Here is a 26198-nt window from a genome sequence, read left to right on the forward strand (position 1 = left end):
CAAATGCCAAATATTTGAGAAGTAATTCTACAATGTAGTAAACTTAATTTCCTCCCAAGGAGCTAATGCAAAATAATAACAATAGTAACAATAACAAAAAAAAGGTAGCACAAATAGTGACAGGTGCCTTGGGTGCCATCCCAAAACAACTGGACTATCACTTGAACACCATTGGCATTGACATAATCACTATTGGTCGAATGCAAAAGGCAGCTTTACTTTTCTTCAACAATATCTATTACACTCTTGAAACAGAGGTGGTATTCAGCAGGTTCTGACCATTTCTAGAGAACCACTAATGGAAATTTTGAGTAGTTCGGAATTCCACCTCTGACTGGCTCCACCCCCATCTATTCTCTGCCTCCTGAGTCCCATCTGATCGATTGGGTTTTCTTTTGTTGCTCTGCACAGGAGAATGGAGCTGGAAAGCAGGCTAGTGGGGTGAGGAGGGAATGGGATTTTGCAGTAACCTTCCCCCAGGAGTGGGGACGGAATGGAGATTTTACAGTATCCTAGGACCAACTCTTTTCATACTCTACATAAATGACCTCTGTGATCATATCAAGAGCAACTGCCTTCTCTTTGCTGATGATGTAAAGCTATTCAACACCACAGACAATACCCTTCAAAAAGACCTGGACTATGTATCAGAATGGTCAAACAAATGGCAACTTCAAATCTTAACAAATAAATGCTCTGTCCTACATGTTATGTTCTGAGAACCCTAGGAGTTCTCACTCAGGTCCATTCACTTTGCGGGGGCGTTCTTCCCCTTCATTCATTGGTTGGTTCTCCCCAGCAGCCAGCTATAAAAGCAGGCTGCGGGGTCCAACCAGTTGCTGATCGCTGCGAGCCAGTTCCCGGCTTGGCAAGCACGGTCAGCCCTTTATTGTTATAATAAAGTATTGTTGCACTCATGCTCTGGTTCAGCCTCTCTTTTCCCAAACCTAACACTGGCGACGAGGATGGGATGGCTACCAGAAGCACCATGCAACCGCTGAGTCACTAGCCGCCGATCCGCAGCCAGAGAGAGAGCGATCGGCCGGCGATAAGAGCAACGCTGATCCGCAGCCAGATAGAGCGGTCAGCAAGCAAAAAGAGCGAACGCTGATCCGCTGACAGAGAAAGCGGTCAGCAAGCACTAAGAAGCGAACGCTGATCCGCAGCCAGAGAGAGCGGTCAGAATCGAAAGTTAGAAGCGTCTGTAGCCGCTTGTTAGCCCAGCTACAGAAAAAGTGAAGCGCTGCGAGCCGCAGCCGCTCGTTTGTTTAGGCACGAAATTCAAACGGCTGTCATTTGAATTTCAAACCTAAAAGGTACAGCGCGGTGCTGTAGCCAAGTCACTGACGCCCACACAGGCGCGAATTCAAACGCTGCCAACGGCTGATAGCCAAACCGTGTGCTAGCCCAGAGAGAGAGAGAGGATTGCGAAAAGCCTCTCCAGAGCTGAAATCACTTGCCTGCCACAGGCACTAGAACCTGTTGCCGCTGCCCCAGAGAGATTTTGTCCACAGGTTGTTCCACCGGTCCCATCACCATGAATTCCAATCCAGTCTTCCCAGCGTTCAAACCGGATGAGGAGAAGTGGGAATCATACAAGAACCGCTTCAACCATTATATCGATGCAATCGGGCTGGCTGATGCTGGGGAGCATCGGAAAAATCGTATTTCCTGATCTACTGTGGAGCCATCGTTTCGATACTGCCACAGCCCTCGTGGCTCCACGTGAGTTGAAAAACGTTCCTTGGTCTGAACTACTTGAGATCCTCACTAACCACTATTCTCCCAGGCCCTCACAGATTGCCAGGAGATTCACCTTCCGTATGAGGAAGCAATCGGACAAGGAGACCATCAATCAGTACATGGCCGCCCTCAGAACAGCAGCACTGCATTGTGGGTTTGGAACCTACCTGGAGGACATGCTCCTCGATCAACTAGTTTGCGGGGACAAGGACTTCCACCTTCAGAGGCGCCTTCTCGCTAAAAAGGACCTCAACCTAGCACAAGCCGTCGAGGAGGCCTTGGCAGCAGAACTGGCAGCGCACTCAGCCACCGAAATCCATGGCCCGACTGCAAAGCTAACGACAGTTCCAGTCCACTCCGAGGAGGTGGTAGCAGAGGAAGCCCCTAGTGATGAAAACGACGTCCACCGCCTCTCCAACGCCAGACGGCCGCAGGTAGGAGCCAAACAAGAAAACATTGGTCTGCCCAAGCACATCACCCTGTGCCTAGCCTGTGGTGGATCTCATCTGAGGGCCACCTGCAAGTTCAAAGGAGCCACCTGCAATAACTGCCATAAAAGGGGGCACATCGCGAGAGTCTGCCAAGCCCCTCAAAACTCAGCACAAAGGCACCCCCTTCTCACACTCTGGACCGCAGAGGCAAGTATTGAACTGTCGCACTTCACCACCATGCCAAGCACACTTGCCACACTGTTAGTAAAATCTCTCTCCGTTTACTTAGAAGGTAAACCGTGCCGCATGGAGGTTGACACAGGGTCAGCGCTCTCAATTATCTCGTGGAACACCCTCAAGAGGCTCCAGCCCAGCCTATCAACTAGCCGGCTCCAGAAGTGCCAGTTTAGCCTGAAGGACTACCAGGGGAGGACCATTCCTGTAATCGGCAGAGGCAAGTTCCTTGTCAATTTTAGAGCTTTTAAAGGTCACCTACCTCTAGTGGTAGTTAACGGCAATCTCCCTACTTTATTGGGGCTCGATTGGTTTCCCCATCTCGGCCTAGGGCTAACAGGAGTCCATGCTGTCTCAACCTCTGACACTGACTCCTTATTCGCTGATTACTCAGATGTATTCAGCGATGAGCTGGGGTGTTATAACGGTACCCCTATCTCATTCTCAGTCGACCCCAGGCAGTCCCAATCAGACTTAAACCGCGGAGGGTCCCATTCGCTATTCGGCCAAAACTAGATGCGGAATTGGATAAACTGTTAAAACAAGGGGTCATTGAGCCAACAGATTTCGCCAAATGGGAGACGCCCATTGTCACACCCTCAAAAAGACGGTAGCCTGAGAATTTGCTCGGACTACAAGACCACAATCAATAAGTTTCTACAAGTCAGCGCTTACCCAGTGCCCGTCATTCAGCATTTATTACACACTTTTGAACCCGGCAGCATTTTTGCCAAATTGGACATGTCTCAAGCGTATCAACAGTTCCCTGTTGACAACCAAACAGCGGAACTCCAGACCATTGTCACTCACAGGGTGCTTTCCGATGCAAGCGCCTCCAATTTGGCGTGAAGTGTTGCCCCAGGTATTTTTCAATCCCTCATGGAGCAGATTTTGCAGGGCCTCCTGGTGTAGTACCCTACTGACCGACATCTTAGTCTCGGCCAGGGACAGACCCCAACTCTTCCAGAGAGTCAGAGCAGTGTTAGAGAGGTTCAGACAGCATGGCCTCAAATTGAAAAAAGAAAAATGTGCCATTGCCACTAGACAGGTGGACTTTCTGGGTTATAAAATTGACGCCTCAGGCATTCACCCCCTGGAGTCCAAGGTTAAGGCAATTCACGAGGCACCCACTCCAACCTCCAAAACTGAACTACAGGCCTTCTTGGGGCTATTGAACTTTACGCCTCCTTCTTGCCCCATAAAGCATCAGTAGCTGAACCCCTACACAGATTACTGGATAAAAATCACCTTGGCACTGGGGGCACAAAGAAGACGCTGCTTTTCACGCCGTCAAATCACTACTCACGTCAGAGGCGGTACTTATTCAATTCGACCCCAACCTTCCATTAGTGCTGGCAGCAGACGCATCTCCCTTTGGGATCGGGGCAGTATTAAGTCACAGGCTTCCCAATGGCGCCGAGGCTCCCATTGCTTTTTTCTCCAGGACGCTCTCTACAACAGAGCGCAATTACAGCCAGATCGATAAGGAAGCTCTAGCAGCTGTTGCAGCAGTGAAAAAATTTCACGAGTTTCTCTTTGGCCATTTTTTCGAGCTGGTCACGGACCACAAGCCCCTCCTGGGTCTACTAGCTGGGGACAAACAGACCCCTCAGGTCCTTTCTCCTAGAATGATGAGATGGACCCTCTTCCTTGCAGCCTACTCCTACAGACTCATACACCGCCCAGGTAAAACATTGTCCCACGCTGACGCTCTCAGCCGCTGTCCCTTGCCGGCTCCAGCTGAAGACCCTGCTCCCGTCCACGCTATTTTTGAGGTCACCCAACTGGACCTCCCCATCACTGCCCTTGACATTGCTGCTAAAACCAAGGCAGACAAAACACTCGCCCAGGTGCTCGACTGGGTGAGGAGGGGGTGGCCGGGTTGTAATGTTGAAAACAAATTCACACCTTTCAAGACCCGCATGCAGAAATTGTCCAGTTTGCAGGGCTGTCTACTGTGGGGCACTCGAGTGGTCATCCCGACCTCACTGCGTACCCGAGTTCTGGAGGCGTTGCACGAGGGACACCCTGGCATCGTTAGAATGAAGGCATTAGCACGCAGCTACGTATGGTGGCCGGGCCTCGACGAGGACGTCGTCAGATGGGTAAGTTCCTGCAACATTTGCCAGGAATCCCGTCCTGCTCCTCCTATTGCCACCCCTACTAAATGGGAGAGCGCCAGCGCTCCGTGGTCCAGAATTCACATCGACCTGGCTGGCCCCTTGCATGGGAAAATGTTCCTAGTGGTCGTGGACTCCTATTCTAAATGGATTGATGTAGCACAGCTATCCACGACCACCACACAAGCAATTACCAAAGTATTAACTCGCCTGTTTGTAACACACGGGCTACCCGACTCCATTGTCTCCGACAACGGCCCACAGTTCGCATCAACCGAGTTCAGCCGTTTTGCTGCTAACCTGGGTATCCGCCACATTTTCACAGCCCCATTTCATCCTGCCAGTAACGGATTGGCTGAAAGGGCCGTCAGGACCACTAAAGAAGCCCTGGCGAGGTTCAGTAAGGATGATTGGCACCACAAACTCGCGCGTTTCCTGATGAGCCAGCACTCAACTCCATGTTCAGTCACCAATAAGTCCCCAGCTGAGCTCCTGATGGGCAGGCGCCTGAGGACTGTATTGGACAGACTGCACCCACAATACTGCCCTGACTCTCCCCTCGCTTCCACATCGGGGGTTAGACATTTTATCTTACAGGAGCCAGTATTTGCGAGGAACTTCGCTGGAGACCCCTTGTGGATTCCGGGCGAGATCGTGGCCATCACCGGACCCAGGTCGTATCGAGTCAAACTGGAGGACGGCCGTGTCTGGAGAAGGCACCTAGACCAGCTGCGTAGGCGTCTCAGCACCCTCGCTAGCAGGGACCCAGAATTACAAAACGAAGGGAGACCTCAACATCAACCCCACATCCACATCCTTCCCGGAGACCAGTCTACACCAGCAGCCATTCCAGAAAGCCCGAACGCGGACAGCGGCGCCCAGACGGCTGACCAGTCCGATCCAGTCTACGGGAGCATGTCCCCAGTGACCAACCCTACGAGTCCCGGACCTGCCCGAACCGAGGGGCACGTTGGTGACACTTTACCAGCTCTGCCTTCCCAGGCAGACCCTGAACGGACAGACAGCGTTCCTGAGCTGCGCCGTTCCGGGCGCCAGCATAAACCTCCTGCCTACCTCAAAGACTATGCGTGTTCGCATCTGGGGGGAAGGGGTGTTATGTTCTGAGAACCCTAGGAGTTCTCACTCAGGTCCATTCACTTTGCGGGGGCATTCTTCCCCTTCATTCATTGGTTGGTTCTCCCCAGCAGCCAGCTATAAAAGCAGGCTGCGGGGTCCAACCAGTTGCTGATCGCTGCGAGCCAGTTCCCGGCTTGGCAAGCACGGTCAGCCCTTTATTGTTATAATAAAGTATTGTTGCATTCATGCTCTGGTTCAGCCTCTCTTTTCCCAAACCTAACACTACATATTGGCAAAAAAAAATCAGAAAATAAAATACAGGCTGAATAGTTAAGACCTTGTTGATGATCCAAACTCTGTCAAGGATCTTGGAGTACTCATCTCAAATAACCTAAGTGCTAGAGCCCACTGTAACTACATAGCCAAAAAGGCATTAAGAGTTGTTAACCTAATCTTACATAGCTTTTTCTCTGGTAATATCACACTACTAACTAGAGCATACAAAACATTTGCTAGACCAATACTCGAATACAGCTCATCAGTCTGGAACCCACATTATGTATCTGATATTAACACAGTTGAGAAAGTCCAGAAATATTTCACAAGAAGAGTTCTCCACTCCTCTACTCGTTGCAGAATACCTTATGCCACCAGACTTGAAATTCTAGACCTAGAAAACCTAGAACTACACTGTCTTCGGTCCGATCTAAGTATAGTATATAAAATCATACATTGCAATGTCCTACCTGTCAATGAATACTTCAGCTTCAACCACAACAATACAAGAGCACACAATAGATACAAACTCAAGGTAAACAACACCAAACTTGATTGCAAGAAATACAACATCAGCAACAGAGTGGTCAATGTCTGGAATACTCTGCCTGACTCTGTGGTTTCTTTCTCCAAACCCCCAAAACTTTAACCTTAGACTGTGTACTATTGACCTCGCCTCTTTCCTAAGAGGTCTGTAGGGGGTGTGCATAAGTGCACCAATGTGCCTACCATCCCTGTCCTATTGTTTCTTTTATTTTTTTTATTTTTCTTATATGTATTCATGTATTCATAACTATATTTGTACTTATACCTATTATCTTGTGAGCAATTGACAAAAATAAATAAATAACATAAAATAAATAAATCCTTTCCCTGCCATGCCCACCAAGCCAGACCATGCCCACCAAGCCATGCCCACAGAACTGGTAGTTAAGAAATTTGAATCCCACCATTGCCTCGAACATCCACAATCTGCCTATCCCAAGTCCTTGAAAATGCCTCGATATGTAGACAAAAATGCCAAATCCAGTCTGAACATTTGGCAGACCGTGTGATGGACCATAACAATGAAGACCATTGGCATTGACACAACAGCCACCAGCCAACTGCAGAAAGCACCTTTACTTGGAACAGCTTACATCCTGTAATGATACCTTTAATGCCATCAAACATCAACATCTGCCTGTCAAATCCAATTTAAACATCTGACTGTGTGACAAACCTAAAAGGAAATAACCTGTGGATCATAATCATTTTAAAAATTATCTTACTATATCTTGATAACTCTGAATCTCACATACAGTATTTTGTTTCTGTTTATAATGCCAAAGGATGCATTAGAAAATACCTTTCACTTAAGAAACAAAAGATCAAGCCCTAAGCAACAGGTGTCAATAATATGTCAATCAAGTTATATGACTGCTCTAGAAATGCCATCATGGCTGGAGTCTGGAGTTTCTACATGTTATATTTCTTTGAGTCCCATCTCCCAGAAATGCTTCTAGAGCAGTACAGCACATAGAAACTCCAAGAACTGAAGGGCGCTAAACTTCCCTCCCCACACCAAAGAGTTCAGTCACAAGCTTACTGTGCTGCAATTGTTAAATAGTATTATACAAAATCAAAAGTGACTCATGCGGTCTTCCAATTTATTTTGGATGTGCCACAAGTGGATCTGGTGAGTGTTACAACTTAATCCCCCCCCCCTTTTTTTGTAGTGTTTTCAAAAGGAAGAAGGGAGGGAGATTATAGGAACCCTCTTTATGTTCAGGAGGCAGATATTTATGAGCTCTTATACTTTTTTTCTAATTTTGCTCTTTAAGTCTCTGATTTACAGTATTTGTTTTCAGATATGCTCTACTAAATTTTGTTAGGAGACATTGGAACATTGATTAGCTTTCATTTGCAGGTCAGCAGGGACCTTGATCTGCTTATACAGAATGAAAGAATTCCAGTAAAGCTTTCAGAGAAGGAGGAATTGTTTTAAAATGTACCCAGCTTACTTACCATTGAGTAATGGCAGGCATGCTTGTTTCCTTTTAGCAGCAGAAACAAAAGGAAAATGCAGAGTGTCTTAGAACTATATCATGTGATGTCTTGTAATGAAGACGCTGAAAAAAAGATTTTATGCATGCTCTGGTGCCTAGTCCTATATATTTTTTTAAATAATGGGATATCACAAAGGCCCAAGATGCTGTTTGTTAGAGTGGCTGATCCACAGTGGATGTCTTACCTGTGGAACTGTTCCCAATTTGCTATCTTTATTTTATTGTATTTTGATGTAGGTTGGACTGACCTAATTGCCTATTCAGTTAATCAGTTTCCTTGGTTGTTGTTTTGTTATTGTTGTTTAGTTGCTAAATCATGCTTGAGTCTTCACAATTGCATGGTACACAACAAACTACTCCTAAAACTAAAATCTTATGGTATCTCTGGACACCTACATAACTGGATAGAAGCATTCCTGTCAAACAGACAACAAATAGTCAAAATTGGGAGTGTCCTATCGAATTCTGTACCTGTCAATAGTGGTGTCCCCCAAGGCAGTGTTCTAGGACCAACTCTTTTCATACTCTACATAAATGACCTCTGTGATCATATCAAGAGCAACTGCATTCTTTTCGTTGATGATGTAAAGTTATTCAACACCACAGACAATACTGCTACCCTTCAAAAAGACATTGACTATGTATCAGAATGGTCAAACAAATCGCAACTTCAAATCTCAACAAATAAATGCTCTCTCTTACATATTGGCAAAAAAAATATATCAGAAAATAAAATACAGGCTGAATAGTCAAGACCTTGTTGATGATCCAAACTCTGTCGAGTGGAGTACTCATCTCTAATGATCTAAGTGCTAGAGCCCACTGTAACTACATAGCCAAAAAGTGGTTAAGAGTTGTTAACCTAATCTTACGTAGCTTTTTCTCTGGTAATATTACACTACTAACTAGAGCATACAAAACATTTGCTAGACCAATACTCGAATACAGCTCATCAGTCTGGAACCCACATTATGTATCTGATATTAACACAGTTGAGAAAGTCCAGAAATATTTCACAAGAAGAGTTTTCCACTCCTCTACTCATTGCAGAATACCTTATGCCACCAGATTCGAAATTCTAGACCTAGAAAACCTAGAACTACACCGTCTTCAGTCCGAACTAAGTATAGTACATCAAATCATACATTGCAATGTCCTACCTGTCAATGAATACTTCAGCTTCAACTTTAATAACACAAGAGCAAACAATAGATACAAACTCAAGGTTAATCGCACCAAACTTGATTGTAGGAAATACGACTTCAGCAACAGAGTGGTCAATGTCTGGAATACTCTACCTGACTCTCTGGTTTCTTCCCCAAACCCCAAAAACTTTAACCTTAGACTTTCTACCATTGACCTCACCCCTTTCCTAAGAGGTCTGTAGGGGGCGTGCATAAGTGCAGCAACGTGCCTACCATCCCTGTCCTATTGTTTCTTTCAGTTTTTTTATTTTTCTTATATGTATTCATAACTATGTTTTTACTTATACCTATTATCTTGTAAGCAGCTGACAAACCAAATAAATAAAATAAATAAATGGACCATAGTACACCAGTGCACTTTGTTCTCCACTGTCTCCTAAACTTTGTCCAAATTCATGTTCGTTGTATCAATAACATTGTCTAACCATGCCAACCTCTTCTGTCCCCTTCCCTTTTTGCCTTCAGTCTTTCCCAAGATCAGGGTCTTTTCCAAGGAGTCTTCTCTTCTCATTAGATGGCCAAAGTGTTCTAGCTTCAGCTTCAGTATCTGTCCTTTTAAAGAACAGTCAGGATTGATTCCTTGGTTGAGGGGAAGACTTAAAGGCTCAATCCTAGAAGTTGTCCGAATGGAAAAGAGAATCAGTTACAGTTTCTTCCACATTCACTCATTATGTGATTAACACTGGTCATCTTTTTTCATGCTCATTTAATATCAACAGCTGTTTATATGTTCATGTTTAAAATGTCCTTCCCAGCAATATTAATTGGCTTATATTTCTTTTCACTCACTCCCAGGGTTTTCTTTTCCTTTTCCTGTTTTTGTTTGTCTGTTTCATTATAAGATAGTGATGCTCAGAAACAAATCTGAATCACCAAGCAAAAAGGACTATCCAAGAGACTATCCAATCAAACTTTTAAAGATCAGCATATACACGAGGTAACACAAAAGACCCTCTCCAGGGTCAAAGGTGTGATCTCATCACCTTGAGGAGATATTTGAATTGTTTTGCAAAATCAACGCCTTGCAACTCAGAGGCTGATTGCATCTCCCTGTTGGATTCCTCTTCATCAGCAGCAAAAAAGTGTAACAGCTTTTATGTAGATATACTGCCAGGACACAAGACTATTCTGGAGACATTGTGAAATACGGTACACCCTCAGGAGGATTCTCATTTTTGGAATGTATGTGGGCCTATGCATGTGGGGATGGAATCCATTAAGATAAGTTGCCCAGTCTTTGGCCAGTTCCATTAGAAGGTGTGCATCTGCAGGCACAATCTGATGTTCTGCTTCTTTCTCCCCTTCAATGGAGGAACCCTCCAAGGCAAGGGATGACATAGATACAGAGCCAGTTTTTCAGGGATGTTTTAATTTGAATCCTTAGCCTGAAAAATGGGCTGGATTCAGCAACATACTTTCTTCCCAATTCTTTTTACAATTACACACAACACACATACACATCCATACACCTCACAGCATTCAAAGCAAATTGCCCATAGTTTGATGTTTTGCCTTTTCCCACCGATCTGCACAAAAGAAATCCACTCCATGCAAGTAACAGCCTCTTCCAGTATCTTTTGCATTCTCCAGTTCCTTTTCCTTCCTCCTAATCATACGTCCCCATATCCTTCTTCAGACTTGTGTGGCTGTCCACCTCAAATTCAATCAGCAGCTCCTCTTCCTCCTCCTCCTCCTCCTCCCTGGTTGGAAATCTACCATTTCTCTCTCTCTTCTTGAGAAAAATGTGGGTTGCTAAGAGGTTCTGCCCAATTTATACAACTAAGGAAAGATGGCACCTTGTCCTATTTTCCTTATATAGTTGGTCTTCGTGTTATGATCACAATGAAGCCCAACGTTTATATTGCTAAGGGAAACATTTGTTAAGTGGGTTTTGCCCATTTTCTTGCTGCAGTTGTTAAGTGAACCATTGTAGTTGTTAAGTTAGTAGTATGGCTGTTAAGTGAAGCTGGCTTCCCCATTGACTTTGCTTGTCAGAAGGTCACAAAAGCTGATGACATGACCTCAGGACATGCTACCATCATAATTATGAACCAATTGCCAAGTTTCTGAATTTTGATCATGTGACCATGGGAATGCTGCAATGGTTGTAAGTGTGAAAATCGGCTATAAGTCCCTAATATCTGTGTTGTTATAACTTTGAATGGCCACTAAATGAACTGCTGTAAGCTGAGGACTACCTGTATAAGCATGCTATTCTATAAGCACCTGGCCTTTGTTGTCACATCTCCCTCTTCAGCTACTCCCATGTGCTAGTTACTCAGCCCCCAAGTAACAGAGTTGGAGGTCAAAATGGAAGTGGCTACAAAATTAAAGCAGATGCATAGTATGGAAGAGCAGAAGAGATGGGCCAATATGGATGAAAATCCATAGAATAACTGTGGGAAAGCGAGGAGAAAGAGATGGAAAAGCCGGATTGACAACACTGATCCTACTTGGTATTTGAGAAGTGGGATAATAGCTACCACAAAAATATATGGTGTCCCTTTGCTAAGTGGAATTTTTCTCCCAACTGCCCATTGAAAGAAATCATTTTGAAGAAGCAAACCATAGCCTCCAAATGATTAGGGCTGCAGGACTCCTTTTCCTCAAATCATGTTTAAAGAATGAAAGAAGGAAGAAGGTTTGTGTGTCCTTTAATCTTTTCTCTCATTTTCAAAAAAATTGAATATTTAATAGGCATTCCAGGTAGGGCTTATATCAATCTGGAATAGATTTGTGAATGGAGTACCCCTCATTTTAATACTATGCATCTCTCTAAAACAGATACACTCATCACTGTAACACCATTGTGTTTATGACAAAAGAAATCTTGCTTTTTTCTTTCTTTTATATTTATAATGAATCTCTTCCAATACAGTATCACAAACATGTAATTATCCTTCTGTGGCAGCTTCTCAGTGCTTTCCCCCCTCTGACTAATATTATATAAAAGCAAATTAGAATGCTTTTTACTGCAATCATCAGTTATCAGAGTAGGATTCGCAATTCCTCCCTACTCTCCTTCTTCCTACCCACCCCCAAAGGATGGGTGGGAACCCTGAGGAGTTCTTCCACTGATCATCGCTAGCTGGTCCAAAATTTACAATGAGAAGAAAAAATGTCTAAAATGTCTATTAAATGGCTATGCATACAAAGGAAAGCATATATTATTCCTCACTCTAGCCTTGTGCTGAATGGGATCTTAAGTATGCTTGTTGCTCCTTAATAATGAAATAAATATTATTTCTAGCTGGAAAAATCCATTTTCATAATGAATAATTTATTTCAATTCAGCTATGGAAATGAATGCAGATTTGTTGAGAGGGTTGCGAGGAATCTGGAGGGCAGCTCAGATTAACTCAATTACAGGCTACATAAGCATCATTTGGGAGTGGTGGGGGAATCAGAATTTTTCCAGCACTTTTCTGTCCAGTATTGGTTTAACGTGTCTATTGTGTGTGTGTGTTTTCCCCATGGATTTATATAAGAAATACAATGAATGATCAGTAAATGAAAAGTTGTAAATCAAGGACTACCTGTATAGGAACCAGGGGTGGGATGCTACTGGTTCTGCCCGGTTCTAAAGAACCGGTAGCTCTGAAGAGCAGCAGACACTGAACCGGTTCTGTGTTTGCTGCTGCTTGGTCCACCCGCCTGCCAGGGCCCTTAGCTGTCCTTCATTTTCTACTTTTTCAACCTCTGCTGCTTTGCGCAGCATTGCTGAGGTTGAAAAAGCAGGAAAAAAGAGGCTTTTCAAACGTTTCGCACCAGCGCGCAGTGCTTTTCAGCTGTCCGGGAGGCACAGATGATGGTTTTTTTACATGGGCGCACAGCTTGTAAAACGTAGTCACCGAACCAGTAGTAACACCAGTTGAATCCCACCCTTGATAGGAACAACCCTTGCTTCAATTTCTGAAAAACTATTCAAAAACAAAAAGAGTTCTGGATATCATTTTAATATATTTTATATTTCTCCTCTTTTTCCAACTACTCCATTTTACACACTATTTCATGGTTTTTGTCCCACAGACCCAATTTTTATTTATTTTATTCACTTAGTGGGCAGGTCATCTCTAAGGATTTGTTTCCCGTAAAGAACATTGTAGAGGCAGTTTGGTGAAGTGAGTAATATATGAGGGTAGAAACTGGGAGAATAGAATGGAATGGAATGGAATGGAGTGGAGTGGAGTGGAGTGGAGTGGAGTGGAGTGGAGTGGAATGGAATGGAATAGAATAGAATAGAATAGAATAGAATAGAATAGAATAGAATAGAATAGAATAGAATAGAATAGTTGGAAGAGACCTTGGAGGTCTACTAGTCCAACTCCCTGCTTAGGCAGGAAAATCTATACCATTTCAGACAAATGGTTACCCAATCTCTTCTTAAAAACTTCCAATATTGGAGCATTCACAACTTCTGGAGGGAAGTTGTTCCGCTGATTAATTGTTCTAACTGTTGGTTCTAAGTTGCTTCTCTCCTTGATTAGTTTCCACCCATTGCTTCTTGTCCTACAAAGAAGTCCCCTTCTTTGTGGCAGCTGCTTGGATATTGGAACATTACTCTCATGTTACCTCTAGTCCTTCTTTTCACTAAACTAGACATACTCAATTCCAGCAACCATTCTTTATATGTTTTAGCCTCCGAGAGTCCCCCAATCATCTTTGTTGCTCTTCTGTGTCTATGAGTTTTAGTTCCACCCTAGGTATGAAGTCAGGTGGGCCAGTCTTTCTCTCTTTGCCCTAGGAAGAAAGCAAAGGCAACCCATTTCCAAAAACATTGCCAAGAAAATTGCAATCAATTGCCAGGATTCAACACAGACTCAACGCCACGTACACACACTGCCAAGTGTATTATTTGCCTTTCAGATGAGCCAGGTCAGAAAACAGACACCACAAGGACCACTGGAACTCTATTATTGTATGGTACACTAACAGAAGTTTGAAACCCTGCCCAAATTTCCCTCTGTCCCCTGGTATACTAAAAATAATTAAGAAATGATGATCTTGAGTTTCTTTCTCACCCCGCCACCCCCCATTTCACTAAAGTTTCTTACATTTCTTTTATATATACTTCTCCATATTCTTCATATACTTCTCCAGTACTCAGGATTGTCTTTTCAACTACATAAGCAGAAACGTGCAAGAATTGAATCAGAAATAAAGATAACTAATCCAAGAGGAAATTGTTAGATTTTTAATTCTATAGCTGAGCAGCAAAAATGTCTTTGAAGCTTCTTCTTTCATATATCATGTCACACAAAAGAAGCGATATAATTCTGCTTTAGAATAATTTTCATAATCTTTATTTATTGTCTTTTTAAAAATTTCCGATAAATATCTATTTGTTAAAATACTTCAAATGAAGGTTGAAAGGAATTTATGTTGTCTGACATTTAAATAAAGCAACCTGTTTTCTAAGCTTTTCTGATCCCATGTTTTGTTTTGTTTTTGAATTTTTCCCCCCTGTTCCACCATGTGGAAAGCTATAATTTGCAAGCGGAATGACATATTATGGAGGTTTTTAAATTTTATTTAATATTTTAGCTGCTATAACAATGTCAATAAGGGTCATATACTCAATGCATTAAAGATTTATTTGTTTGTTTGTCAGCTCAAGGCACCAATATACCTAAATGCTCCTACCTGCTATTATTCTTCATAACAACAGCCACCTTTCATGCCTAAGGGAGGCCTAGAACGACCAGTTTCCTGGTTCCTAAACCCAAAACACTGAACTACTCCAAAGTGGCCAAGTGCTAATCATTTTTTCTGAGTCTCTTCGCAGATGGCTACAGTTGCCTGGATGCTGTGTGCATGTTGCATTCTCAAGCAGTCGGGAACTCTGATGTTCTTACAGTGAGGCAAACAGTGCCAGTTGCATGAGCCTTTCCAACTTTAAAAACACCCTAGAAGTAGAGGAGAAGGAAATAAACGATGTGGCTGGCAGAATGTGAAAACCTCTTTTACTTGATCTTCTTGGCACCACTCATAGCTTTGCATAATTCCCCATTCCCATGCTACTATGGGATTTCATATTGAAGAAGCTGCTTATAAACAAACTTTTGCTATGCAGCAACTTTCTCCAACCTGTTGCCCTTGAGATGCGTTGGACTACAATTCTCACAGTTGCCAGTTAACACATTTTTGGATATGCTGCCTTGAGATTCTGGGAATAAACATCCAGCTCACCTAGACAGCTGGGGTGGGGTGGGGGAGGGCTTAAAGCTAAATTGGAAAAAAAAAACACCAAATGGCAAGTTTGGGCTTTGAAACTAAAGCAATAAAGTAAAAAGTAATGGTTCTTTAAGGGTAATTTTTTCTTTGAACTCCAGTTGGTTTCAAAAAAGGGAAACCACACAAGGCCATCAAAGTTTTTGACAAAGGCAATCCTTGTCTGATGCTCATTGCAAATAATGTGTCCCAGAAGACAGACAAATGTAACATATCATTTCAAAGCCTGGCTGTCTTTGCGGACAATGGAGAATCACAAGTTTCATCTTTGAAAGGCTCCATATGGAACTCTAAAGACAGTCAATTTCTGGGGGAAAAGAAAAAAGAAATATTGAACCAGATGCTAGATTAAAGGGCTGATGATTACAAGGAAGAAAAAAAAAACAAAGCAAAGCTTGCTGAGAAAGACAAAAGTACCTAAGTGTTTATGTCATTATTTCTACAGATGATGAGGATCTTAGTCCGAAAGTTTGCTGCTGTTGTTGTTTAAGCCTTTAAAATCCCCATTTGTATTTTTTTCACTACGGAAGATATTTGGAAATGATAAAGCGGGCAACTGAAGAAATAATTGTTTCTAGAGTAGACGCTATCAAAGAGTCTAACCTTACTCTTATAAATCAGAATTTATTTGTCTCACCTTTCAGATAGGCCCACTAAAATACACATATTTCACTAAAAGCAATTCTAAGCATGCTTATTTTTATATAAGCTTTGGTACACACCAGCTTTGTTGAAACTGGTGTGAAGCTGACTCCAAAATAAAGATATTTTAGATGAAGTTTTGTTGTATTCGATGGAGTGAATCTATATAAAATGCAGAAAACAATTTGCTTATTTTTATTGCAAGAAGACATGTTCTAGTACTTTTTCACTAGGGAAATATTTTGTGGTATAAAATATGCATTATCTTCAACAACACCACTCAAAAAGGAACAAATGTTCCATCAAGGAACCACTTACATTTTTCTACTTGCAATGCAAAAATGTAAATGAGAGAGACACAGGAACTCAATTTTGGTCTAGTATGTGTATATGCAGGTGTGACTATGCACACACAGCTAGGTGGTATTACACTTGGCTACTTTGACAGATTTCAAAAAATCAAATAGGACCTAGCTAATGTTCAGATAGGACAATATTAGGAAATGTCAAAGGTGCAGACTGGATTAGGAAGTCAATTCAGAAACCATTTCTGAATTGTTGCCAAAAAGACACCAGAAATTCATTATTCTCTCTCTCTCTCTCTCTCTCTCTCTCTCTCTCACACACACACACACACACACACACACACACACACACACAATGCCAAAATAACTGAAGCACTAGATGAACACCATTGATATTGACAAAATCACTATCAGTCAATCGCAAAAGGCAATTTTACTTTACAGCTTACATCCTTTCACCATTGAACAACAACATCTGCACTCACTCATTCACACACACACACATTATATTTAATTTCCATTTTTGAACAAGAAAACTCAACATGGTACATACTAACCCTAACTGGTCCATGTCAGAATACGACTCTACAGTTATAAGGATAAGTCATATGCTAAGATATTCATGGAATCATCAAATATATTCAATTAACAACCATCAAGCAAGAAGAAATTGCATGATCCAGCACATTATGTGAACTTAACATGATATGAGTTAATGTGGAAGTTGTATTTTGATCCTATCTTTTCTACGGTGTCATGGTCTCCATTTCTCTCTCTCTTCCAGAGAGGCAGAAAAACCCCACCTGGTAAATCATTCTTTTGAACAACAGGTTTGAAGATGTGGATCTAACATATAAAAATAATATATTCCAGTGCATCATCAGGAATTGATAACATTGTAGAACAAAACTCAACTATCCATACTGAATTCAAAGCTAAACATAATCGGTGCAACACAATCCTTATCATTTATTATTACGATATTAGGGTTGGTCACACAGTCACACAGATGTTTAGACTGGATTTGGCATTTTTACTCACCTATCGAATCCTTCCCAAGAAGGTGGGATGGGCAGATGTTGTTGTTTGATGGAGAAAGGATGTAAGCTGTAAAGTAAAACTGCCTTTTGCGATTGACTGATAGTCGATGGTGTTCATCTGGTGCTTCAGTTATTTTGGCATTGTACTCAAGATGCCTATTAGTATTATCTTTGTTTGCTTACTATTATTATTATTATATTTCTGTTATTATACTTCTCACTGTATTCTACAGGATCTATAGTTGCAGATCAGGCAATGGCCCTCGAAGAAAGTAATTACTCTGGATCATGTGACTCCTGAATATCAAAGAGGAACATGTTTCTTTGAGGAATGCTTGATTAATTGAGATAGCTGACGTGTAAGCCTTCTGAGACGCAAGACTTATTCCCACTTCTAATAATTGTAATGTTGGAAAGGAACGCAAGGACTTTCAACCCATTTCCTCACACAGTTTTGGGGAAATTGTAAGTTTTTAAGCTATCTCTGTTGAAACAGAGCTGTTTGCAAGTGAATATGGCCTCTTTAAAGATATGCTAATGAGCAAGAGCATATCAGTAAAATTAAAATAAGTAGTTTCTTTTGAATATAGGTCTGACTTGAATAAGATAATTAATGTTTGCATTGCGTTACAAGCATGCAAATCACTATGTAAGTAGTGCCTTAATTATAATTGCTATTAATGATAACAAAATTCCAATGAGTTATAGTGCATCCTATAATTAGATTTTGATATACAGTTTTTGAAATAATTAAGTTTCTTCCAGTTTGAGTGTCATCCAGGTTATATATAATGCATAATACAAGCTGATCAGGTAATTAAAAATGTTTCATAAAACCATTGATAGACTTTGCATTATAACCATTTCCACATTGGCTTAAAATTAAATGGGGCTGGTTTCTTTCTTTCTTAATATTACATCACTACAGTGTGATTGATGCCTGCATTATAAAAATAATAAACACCCCCCAAATTTTGGTGGAACAATTCTTTTGAAGAAAGCTTCTATGGAAGTAGAATTTACATTGGAGAAATATTACATTGGAAAATATGCGAATGAACGGAAATGGCTCATGAAACTTTGCTGATTTTTTTTAAAAAAAAATTTCAATTAGCTGTACAGCATTGAAATGAAGATGAACATTTTTTTACGTTCTCCTACAACTGATTCTTTTAAAAAGCACACATTATTTCACACTAAAAGTAGTCCTCGACTTATAACCACAATTGAACCATTGTTTCTAAGTGAGACAGTTGCTAAATGATTTTTGCCCCATATTACAATCTTTCTTGCCAAATTGGTTGAGTGAGTCACTGTAGTAGTGAAGTTAGCAACATGGCTGTTAAGTGAATCTGGCTTCTACCATTGACTTTGTTTGTCAGGAGGTCGTAAAAGGAATCACGTGACTTGTGGGACACCCCAGCTGTCATAAATACATGCCAGTTGCCAAGCAGCTAAATTTTGGCCACATGACCATGGGGATGCTGCAATGGCCCTCAGTGTGAAAAAATGGTCATAAGTCACTTTTTTCAGTGCCATTGTAACTTTAAATGGTCACTAAATGAACTGCTCAGTGGTGGAATTCATTTTTTTTTTTACTACCAGCTCTGTGGGCGTGGCAGGGAAAGGATACTGTAAAATTTCCAGTCAGAGGTGGTATTTGCTGGTTCTCCGAACTACTCAAAATTTCTGCTAGCAGTTCTCCAGAACTGGTCAGAACCTGCTGAATACCCACCTCTGGAACTGCTCTAAGTCAAGGACTACCTGTAGTTTATGAAGAAATATTTGAATTTAGGTGATATTCATACCAAAAACAGAGAGACTGAAATTCTCAGCTACCTGAGAGAAGAGAAGAGGGGGCTATTGATTCCTTCTGTAGCCCGAAGATCTTGGGGAGAATTTGAATTTCCTTTAGCACAGTACGAGCCCTGCAAGTCGAATGTCAATCAGTAAAAAATTCCCTGGCAGCTTTTGGCAGGTGAGCAGAAGAGAAAGAACTGATTGTTGTGAAGCAGTAATTCATGACCTGTCATATGGATATTTACGGTTTTATTTATGCTAGGAGTGGGGGGAATTGATGTCCCTCCTGAAGTTGCTATAAATCACAACGTAAAGAATGGGCTTAAATTAAAACAAAGTAGGTTTTGGTTGAATATCAAGCAAAACTAACTAATGGTAATAATTGTTCAACTGTTCCACAAATTGCTTCAGGAAATGCTAGATTTCTGTGGCCTAGATAGCCATCTCTTTTGTAGGGAAGGTATGGTAGGAGTTGCCTGCAATGGGCCATGGTAGGTCTTGATGGTTTGCTAATCTTGATATTCTGTCCCTCTCTGATTGGCCTCGCTGACTGGAAATGATGGAAATGGTGACTTCAGCACAGAAATGGAGATGGTTCAGCTCAAGCTGTCTCAGTAAATAGAGAATGGCAAATCAATTTACAGAAATGACATTTGATGGTTTCTTTGACTTCTTTAAAACTGCTGTTGAAAGGAAATCTGGATTTTGATTATTTCACTGGTTATTTCCAGTGAATGACTCATGAAAGACTGGCATAATTACTGCAATGCACTATTTAATTTTTTGGGAAAATAAATTGATCTCATAGATAGATAATAGATTCTTCTTCTTCCGTGTTTGGATCAAACTTTAATTTGCTAGAATGAAGCCGCCTTCTTGGCTTTGTTGTTGGCCAAAAACAAATAATTATCGGCATATATTTCTGGTAGTAGCTGACATACCAGTAGATGAGCCAGGCTCTGTATCTCACCACATTTACATAGTGTGTTGTTATCTGCTAAGAGCCTCTGTTTAGGCATTCCAACTCTCCACCTATTCACCTCCAAGTGTATAAGGGAGGCCAGATCTTTCAGCCATATCCTCCTATAGTGTTATTCCCTGCTTAATGGTTTCCTTCCTCCATCTTTTAATTCTATTTTGTTCAGGTGTACCCTCAAGAATGTTTGTTCTTGCCCTAAAGCTGTTCCTAGATCTGAGTCGGCAGGCTTGGGGCCTATGTCCATTCAGAGGATGTTGAGGAACATCCCCTTGCTTAAATTCTCTTGGCATCTGCTACTACATCTCTCCTGATCTTAAGTAGGGCAATGCCATTGAGAGAATATATTTTCTCAATTGGTATAGATTTGAGACAACCTGTTACTAAGCATACTGCTTCACTGATGGTGATATCAACTTGTTTCACGTGTGCAGGTGGATCCTACACTAAAGCAGCATACAGGCAGTCCTTGACTGATGACCACAGTGGAGCCGAACATTTCTGTTGTTAAGGGAGACATTTGCTAAATGAATTTTGCCCTGTTGTATTGACCTTTCTTGCCTCAGTTGAATTACTGACTTTGCTGGTCAGAAGGTCACAAAAGGGGATCACACAACCCAGGACACCGTGACGGTCATAAGCATGAACCAGTTGCCAAGCATCTTAATTTTGATCACATGATCGTGGTGATACTGCAAAGGTTGTATCTGTGAAAAAGAGTCATGAGTCACTTTTTTTCAGTGCTGATGAAACTTTGAAGGTCACTAAATGAACTGTTGTAAGTTGAGGACTGCCTGCACTCTGCTGCAGAGATGCTCAAGGCCAAAGCTGATGTGTGCAATGTAGATAGTTGAACTCCCCTGTGTAAATGGTACAGTAGGTAGGTAGGTAGGTAGGTAGACGACAGACAGGCAGGCATGGGCTATTGATATCATATTGTTGGATATGATAGATTGACAGATAGATAGATGACATAGATAGACAGACAGACAGACAGAGATAGGCAGACAGACATGTGCTATTGATATATTGTTGGATATGATAAATTGACAGATAGATAATAGATAGACAGATAGACATGTGCTATTGATATCGTATTGTTGGATATGATCACCACATTCATGTTTCATTAACTAACTTAAATATGTTGAGGTAACAAACATAAGAGAAAGGTTTTTTTATATATTAAGAAATTTGTAGATATATCTATTAGTTGGTAATATAAATAAAAGTGGTATGCTTGTTAATTTACTTGTGAATGGCTTTGAAAATAATTTGGAAAGTTATAAACATGTCCAGATATTATTAAGGAAAGATTAAGCTCCTCCTTGCCACTTTGCATACGTATAGAATTGGCCAACTGGATGATCTAGAAAGAAACTCCTTGGATTAACTATAGTTCTGGGCGATGAGGAGGCAGCAGCCTTCAAGCAGAGATCAGATTAGTCCCCTCCCCAGCATTATTCCGGAGGATGTTCAAAAATGAGCTATTTTAGAGAGCATTCTATTGAGTTGATGGACTGCCATCTTTCATTTAAATTTTCCTCTTATTTTGTTTTATTGTATCATTATATTGTGCAAGATTTTGTGATTTACAGTGAATGCTTTAATTATTTTTTTATACTGTGTAGACAGTCAAGAATCATTACAATGAAGTAGGATAGCTATGAGGTGAATAAAGAAAATACAGTTGATTTGGGATTGCAGAGAAATGATATTTCTGGATCTTCTCTTCTTGGTCAGGATTTCTCTACTGCTGCACTTCAAAAAGAAAATATTTTCTAATATTTATCCCTTCTTTTCTCTTTATTTTCTAGTTTAATTTTGTGGGCAAACTCCTTGGTCCAAGAGGAAATTCCTTAAAAAGATTACAAGAGGAAACAGGTGCAAAAATGTCTATCCTTGGTAAAGGTTCGATGAGAGACAAAGCCAAGGTACTGTACCCAAGTCTTAATTACCAATCTTACCAAATGAAGATGAAAACAGTTCAAAATATTATTCTTGGAAGACTATAACTTTGAAAAAGAAATTAATATAGAAATTATGACCACCAGTGTTGTGGTTAGTGGGCAACACAGAGACCAGAGAAACAAAGGGTTTATGTGCTCATATCTGTACTATTATTATTAGTGCACAAGAGCAAGGTGTATAAGATCTTACTGGGCTTGCAGTCATGCTTTTAGAATTCCTATTAGATGAAATAAATTAAAGACAAAAGGTGAAGCTTTCCACTGTCCAGTCATGTCCAACTCTAAGGAGCAGTACTTATCTCTATTTCCTAGCTGAGGGAACCAGCTTTGTCCAAAACACTTCCATGTCATGTACCCAGAATGATTATATGCCAAGGTTCCTTCCCACTGAAGTGGTACCATTCATCTACTTGCATTTGTATGCTTTCAAATTGGAACTGTATTAAAAATTTCTTGAAATTTATAGTAGATAGTCTCAGCCTGAAAATTTTCTTCAGGTTCAGTTGCATCAAGATACTTCAGAACAGTCGGAAGCCTGAATTACAGGTAGTCCTTGACTTATTACCATTTGTTTAACAATGGTGTTCCCATAATCACATGACCAAAAAGCTTGGCAACTGGAATGTATGTATGGCAATTGCAGTGTCTCAGGGTTATGTGGGTGCCATTTGCAACATTCTCAAAGGGGGTGGGGGTTCCAACACACAAAGTCAATGGGGAAAGCTGGATTTGCTTAATAACCTTATGATTTCCTTAAAAATATAGCAAAAAAGGTCATAAAATTGGGCACAACTCAACTTAACAGCCATGTTGCTTAATGGCATATGCTGTGATCCCATTGTGGTTTTCAGTCGAGGACTATCTGTACAGCATCTCTTCTCAATCAAGTTTAAAGCTATGCAATATCTATCTGTCTGTCTCTCTATCATCTATCTATCTATCTATCTATCTATCTATCTATCTATCTATCTATCTATCTATCTATCTATCTATCTACCTATCTATCAATCTGTCTAGTATCTATCTAGTATCTATCTGTCTATCATCTATTTACTATCTATATCTATCTATCAATCTATCTATCTAGTATCTATCTATCATCTAGTATCTATCTATCTATCTATCTATCTATCTATTTATCCATCTATCGATTTATCTAGTATCTATCTGTCTATCATCTATCTACTATCAATCTATCATCTATCTATTTCTATATATCTAGTATCTATCATCTATTTACTATATCTATCTATCTAGTTATCTACTATCTGTCTATCTATCTAGTATCTATCTGTCTATCATCTATCTAGTATCTATCTATCATCTATTATCTATCTATTTCTATAGATCTAGTATCTATCTATCATCTATTTACTATCTCTATCTATCTATCTACCTATTTATCTATCTAGTTATCTATCTACTATCTATCTGTCTATCATCTACCTAGTATCTATCCATCATCTATCTATCTACTATCAATCTATCTATCTAGTATCTATCTGTCTATCATCTATCTATCTATCCTACACTAAATTACTCAATGTAGTTTTTCAGATCAATAAATTAATTCCTCAGTCCTGCCATGGGAATGGCACAAAAGGGAAAATAATGATATGGAAGAAAGAAAAATAAATTCATTATAGGGATCTTAGTTCATATAAATATCTTAGTTTCCCCTTTTATGGAAGGAGAAAAGGTTATAGAAGTAGCTTCTCAAATTGTAATGTTTGTTTACTCCTGTCTTTCTGCCTCAGCCTGGTTACTTATCCCCCTGGCTCTCCCACCTATTCCTTCCATGAAATTGCTACTCAATTGTGGCTTTTGTACAACATGATGGCAACATATCTTAATGCAGAACCAAGTCTCATATGTGGTTATTAATTCTACTCACTCATTTGGATTGGTACATACCAGGCCTGGCATATTTATCTCTTCTACTCAGTTATTACTGACATTGTAGTGGTTCCTTTCTCTCCTTCTGTCAACCTTGTCATTTATCTCAGCAGTTAAAACATCATAATAAGAGATGTAACAATTGCCTTAAGAGACAGGGAGAAAAGTGAATCATTAATGTCTACTTCCTGCTACAGCATGATCCAGAATTGCCTCTTTTCTTTTTCTTTTTCAAAACAGAGGCCTCTGTGTGTCTGAGCCTAGTAGATATATGTGTTTATGTGTGTGTTTGTACACACTGAGACATGTATTAACAAAATGAAACATCCTGTGTAGTATTGTTGCTGTAAGTGGGTAGAGGTTAGCAAATTCACCCGGTCAACATTTTCAAAATAAGATTGCTTTATAAAAAGGCAAATAAAGTAGACTGGTCACTTCCAGCTCCAGCTGCTATGGAATGGCTAGCAATTTGGTGGTGCAGTGAGTAAATATTGACCAATTATCTGAGAACTGAGTTTGTGTCATTTGCTTCCCTGTTCTCTGACTGAAACACTGCTATTTAGTGTAGTAAAAAAAATACTGTCCTATTGTCTGCTCAGGCAGGAAAACATCTTGGGCCAGCCCCCCAAATGTGAAGTAAATATTGGTCCTAGGATAGATCCAAAGCCAAATTATGACTTTTTGAATTATTGTTGTTGAATAACTCATAGTGAGTAGATATATACATAGCATTTAGCCATGATGACGGGTTTACATACCACATTAAGCCATAGTGAGATTTTTTGGGGGGGTTAATGTGGTATTTGCATGGAAGTAGTGAATAAAACAATTTATCTTTAGTAAATGATAGTTTACTAAATCCACCGGTGGCTTATTGTAATTTGCTACAATACTCTGATTTCTCTTCAAGTCAAATACATCTTTTTCCTGTAATATGCTATAGAAATGTATGATTTGTTGCTAAGTTCTTTCCTATTCTGGCTTGATTTTGTGTCCTCAAGTTCCTGGACAACATACAAAGCACAGGGTGCCAGGTACAACAGCAGAGCTAAGGATCATCTAAACAAGTAATGATATTGTTAATAATCTGGAGGACTGATAATGATTGTTGACCAATTCATAGGAAAAACAACCAACTTCAAATAAAATAAAAATGGGGAGTGTGATGTAGAAGTTAGAGTACGGAATTAGAACAGGGAGATCTGAATTCAACCCTTATTCAACATCTGATTGTAAATTTGGCCCCATTGTTGCCCTCCAAATTACTAGGGATACAATTGGAAGAGGGAAGAGATATAAACACTTCCTTGAATTCATGATAAAATAGGAAATACAAATGTAAAGAATAATTGATAGATGAAGTACAAGTAATCATTAGCTTAGGACTACAATTGAGCCCAACATTTCCATTTGAGGTGAATTTTGCTCCATTTGATTTCTTGCCACAGTTGTTAAGTGAATCACAGCAATTGTTAAGTTAGTAACATGGTGGTTAAGTGAATCTGGCTTCCCTGTTGACTTTGCTTGTTGGAAGGTTGCAAAAAGTGATCACAAGACCGCAAGAAACTATTATAAAAATGAACCAATTGCCAAGCATCCAAATTTTGATAATGTGACCATGAGGATGCTGTCATAAGCATAAAAATGGTCATAAGTCACTTTTTTCAGTGCCATTATAGCTTCAAATGGTCACGAATTAAATGGTTGTAGGTCAAGAAGTATGTCTATCTGGGTAGTTGATGTTTGAGTACAATCCATGGGAAAAATCCTGGACTTTTAAAACTAACATTACATTATAAGCATGGATATGCCCTTCTCTCTTTCTAATAGCATGTTATGAGTAAAATCTGAGCTACAGTGTTGTACAAAGGTTAGGATCTGTCTCCACCTGACTTGTGCAAGTTACACATTGGTTCTTTACAAGAAAACAAAATGGCCATTCCAAACTTAGAATGTTCACAGATGGCCAAATTTGACTCTAGAGGGTTTTGAAATGAATGAAGTTGCAGAGAAGGCTTACCAGAAAGAACAAATCCATCCATCTGCGTTCACTCTCTGATATATTCATGAGAAACATATCATATAATGTCAATTCAAGATTTATTTTAAGAGCCATTCAGTAAAGAGAAATCAACATATTTTCTGTCCCACATTGGGCAGCAAATTATTATAGTTTTACTAAAACAATTAATAAAGAGGATGAT

At 40.4% G+C, this 26198-nt stretch overlaps 1 protein-coding gene across 9 annotated transcripts in view; it reads left to right on the forward strand.

The window, feature by feature from the left end:
• KHDRBS2 (KH RNA binding domain containing, signal transduction associated 2) overlaps positions 1-26198 on the forward strand; it is a 462416-nt gene that overhangs the window by 158800 nt on the left and 277418 nt on the right. For all 9 annotated transcript variants that reach the window (XR_015740011.1, XR_015740010.1, XR_015740012.1 and 6 more), the window contains exon 3: positions 21946-22062. Coding sequence is in view for 3 of the 9 variants with exons in the window: in XM_026695174.2 (XP_026550959.1) it covers positions 21946-22062 (117 nt within the window). In the remaining 6 variants the exon portion in view is untranslated. The remainder of the gene's footprint in view (positions 1-21945; positions 22063-26198) is intronic.

Source organism: Pseudonaja textilis, chromosome 1 (assembly GCF_049901715.1).
Source record: "Pseudonaja textilis isolate UNSWEBS1 chromosome 1, rPseTex1.2, whole genome shotgun sequence".
In the NCBI taxonomy this organism is placed as follows: Eukaryota; Metazoa; Chordata; class Lepidosauria; order Squamata; family Elapidae; genus Pseudonaja; species Pseudonaja textilis.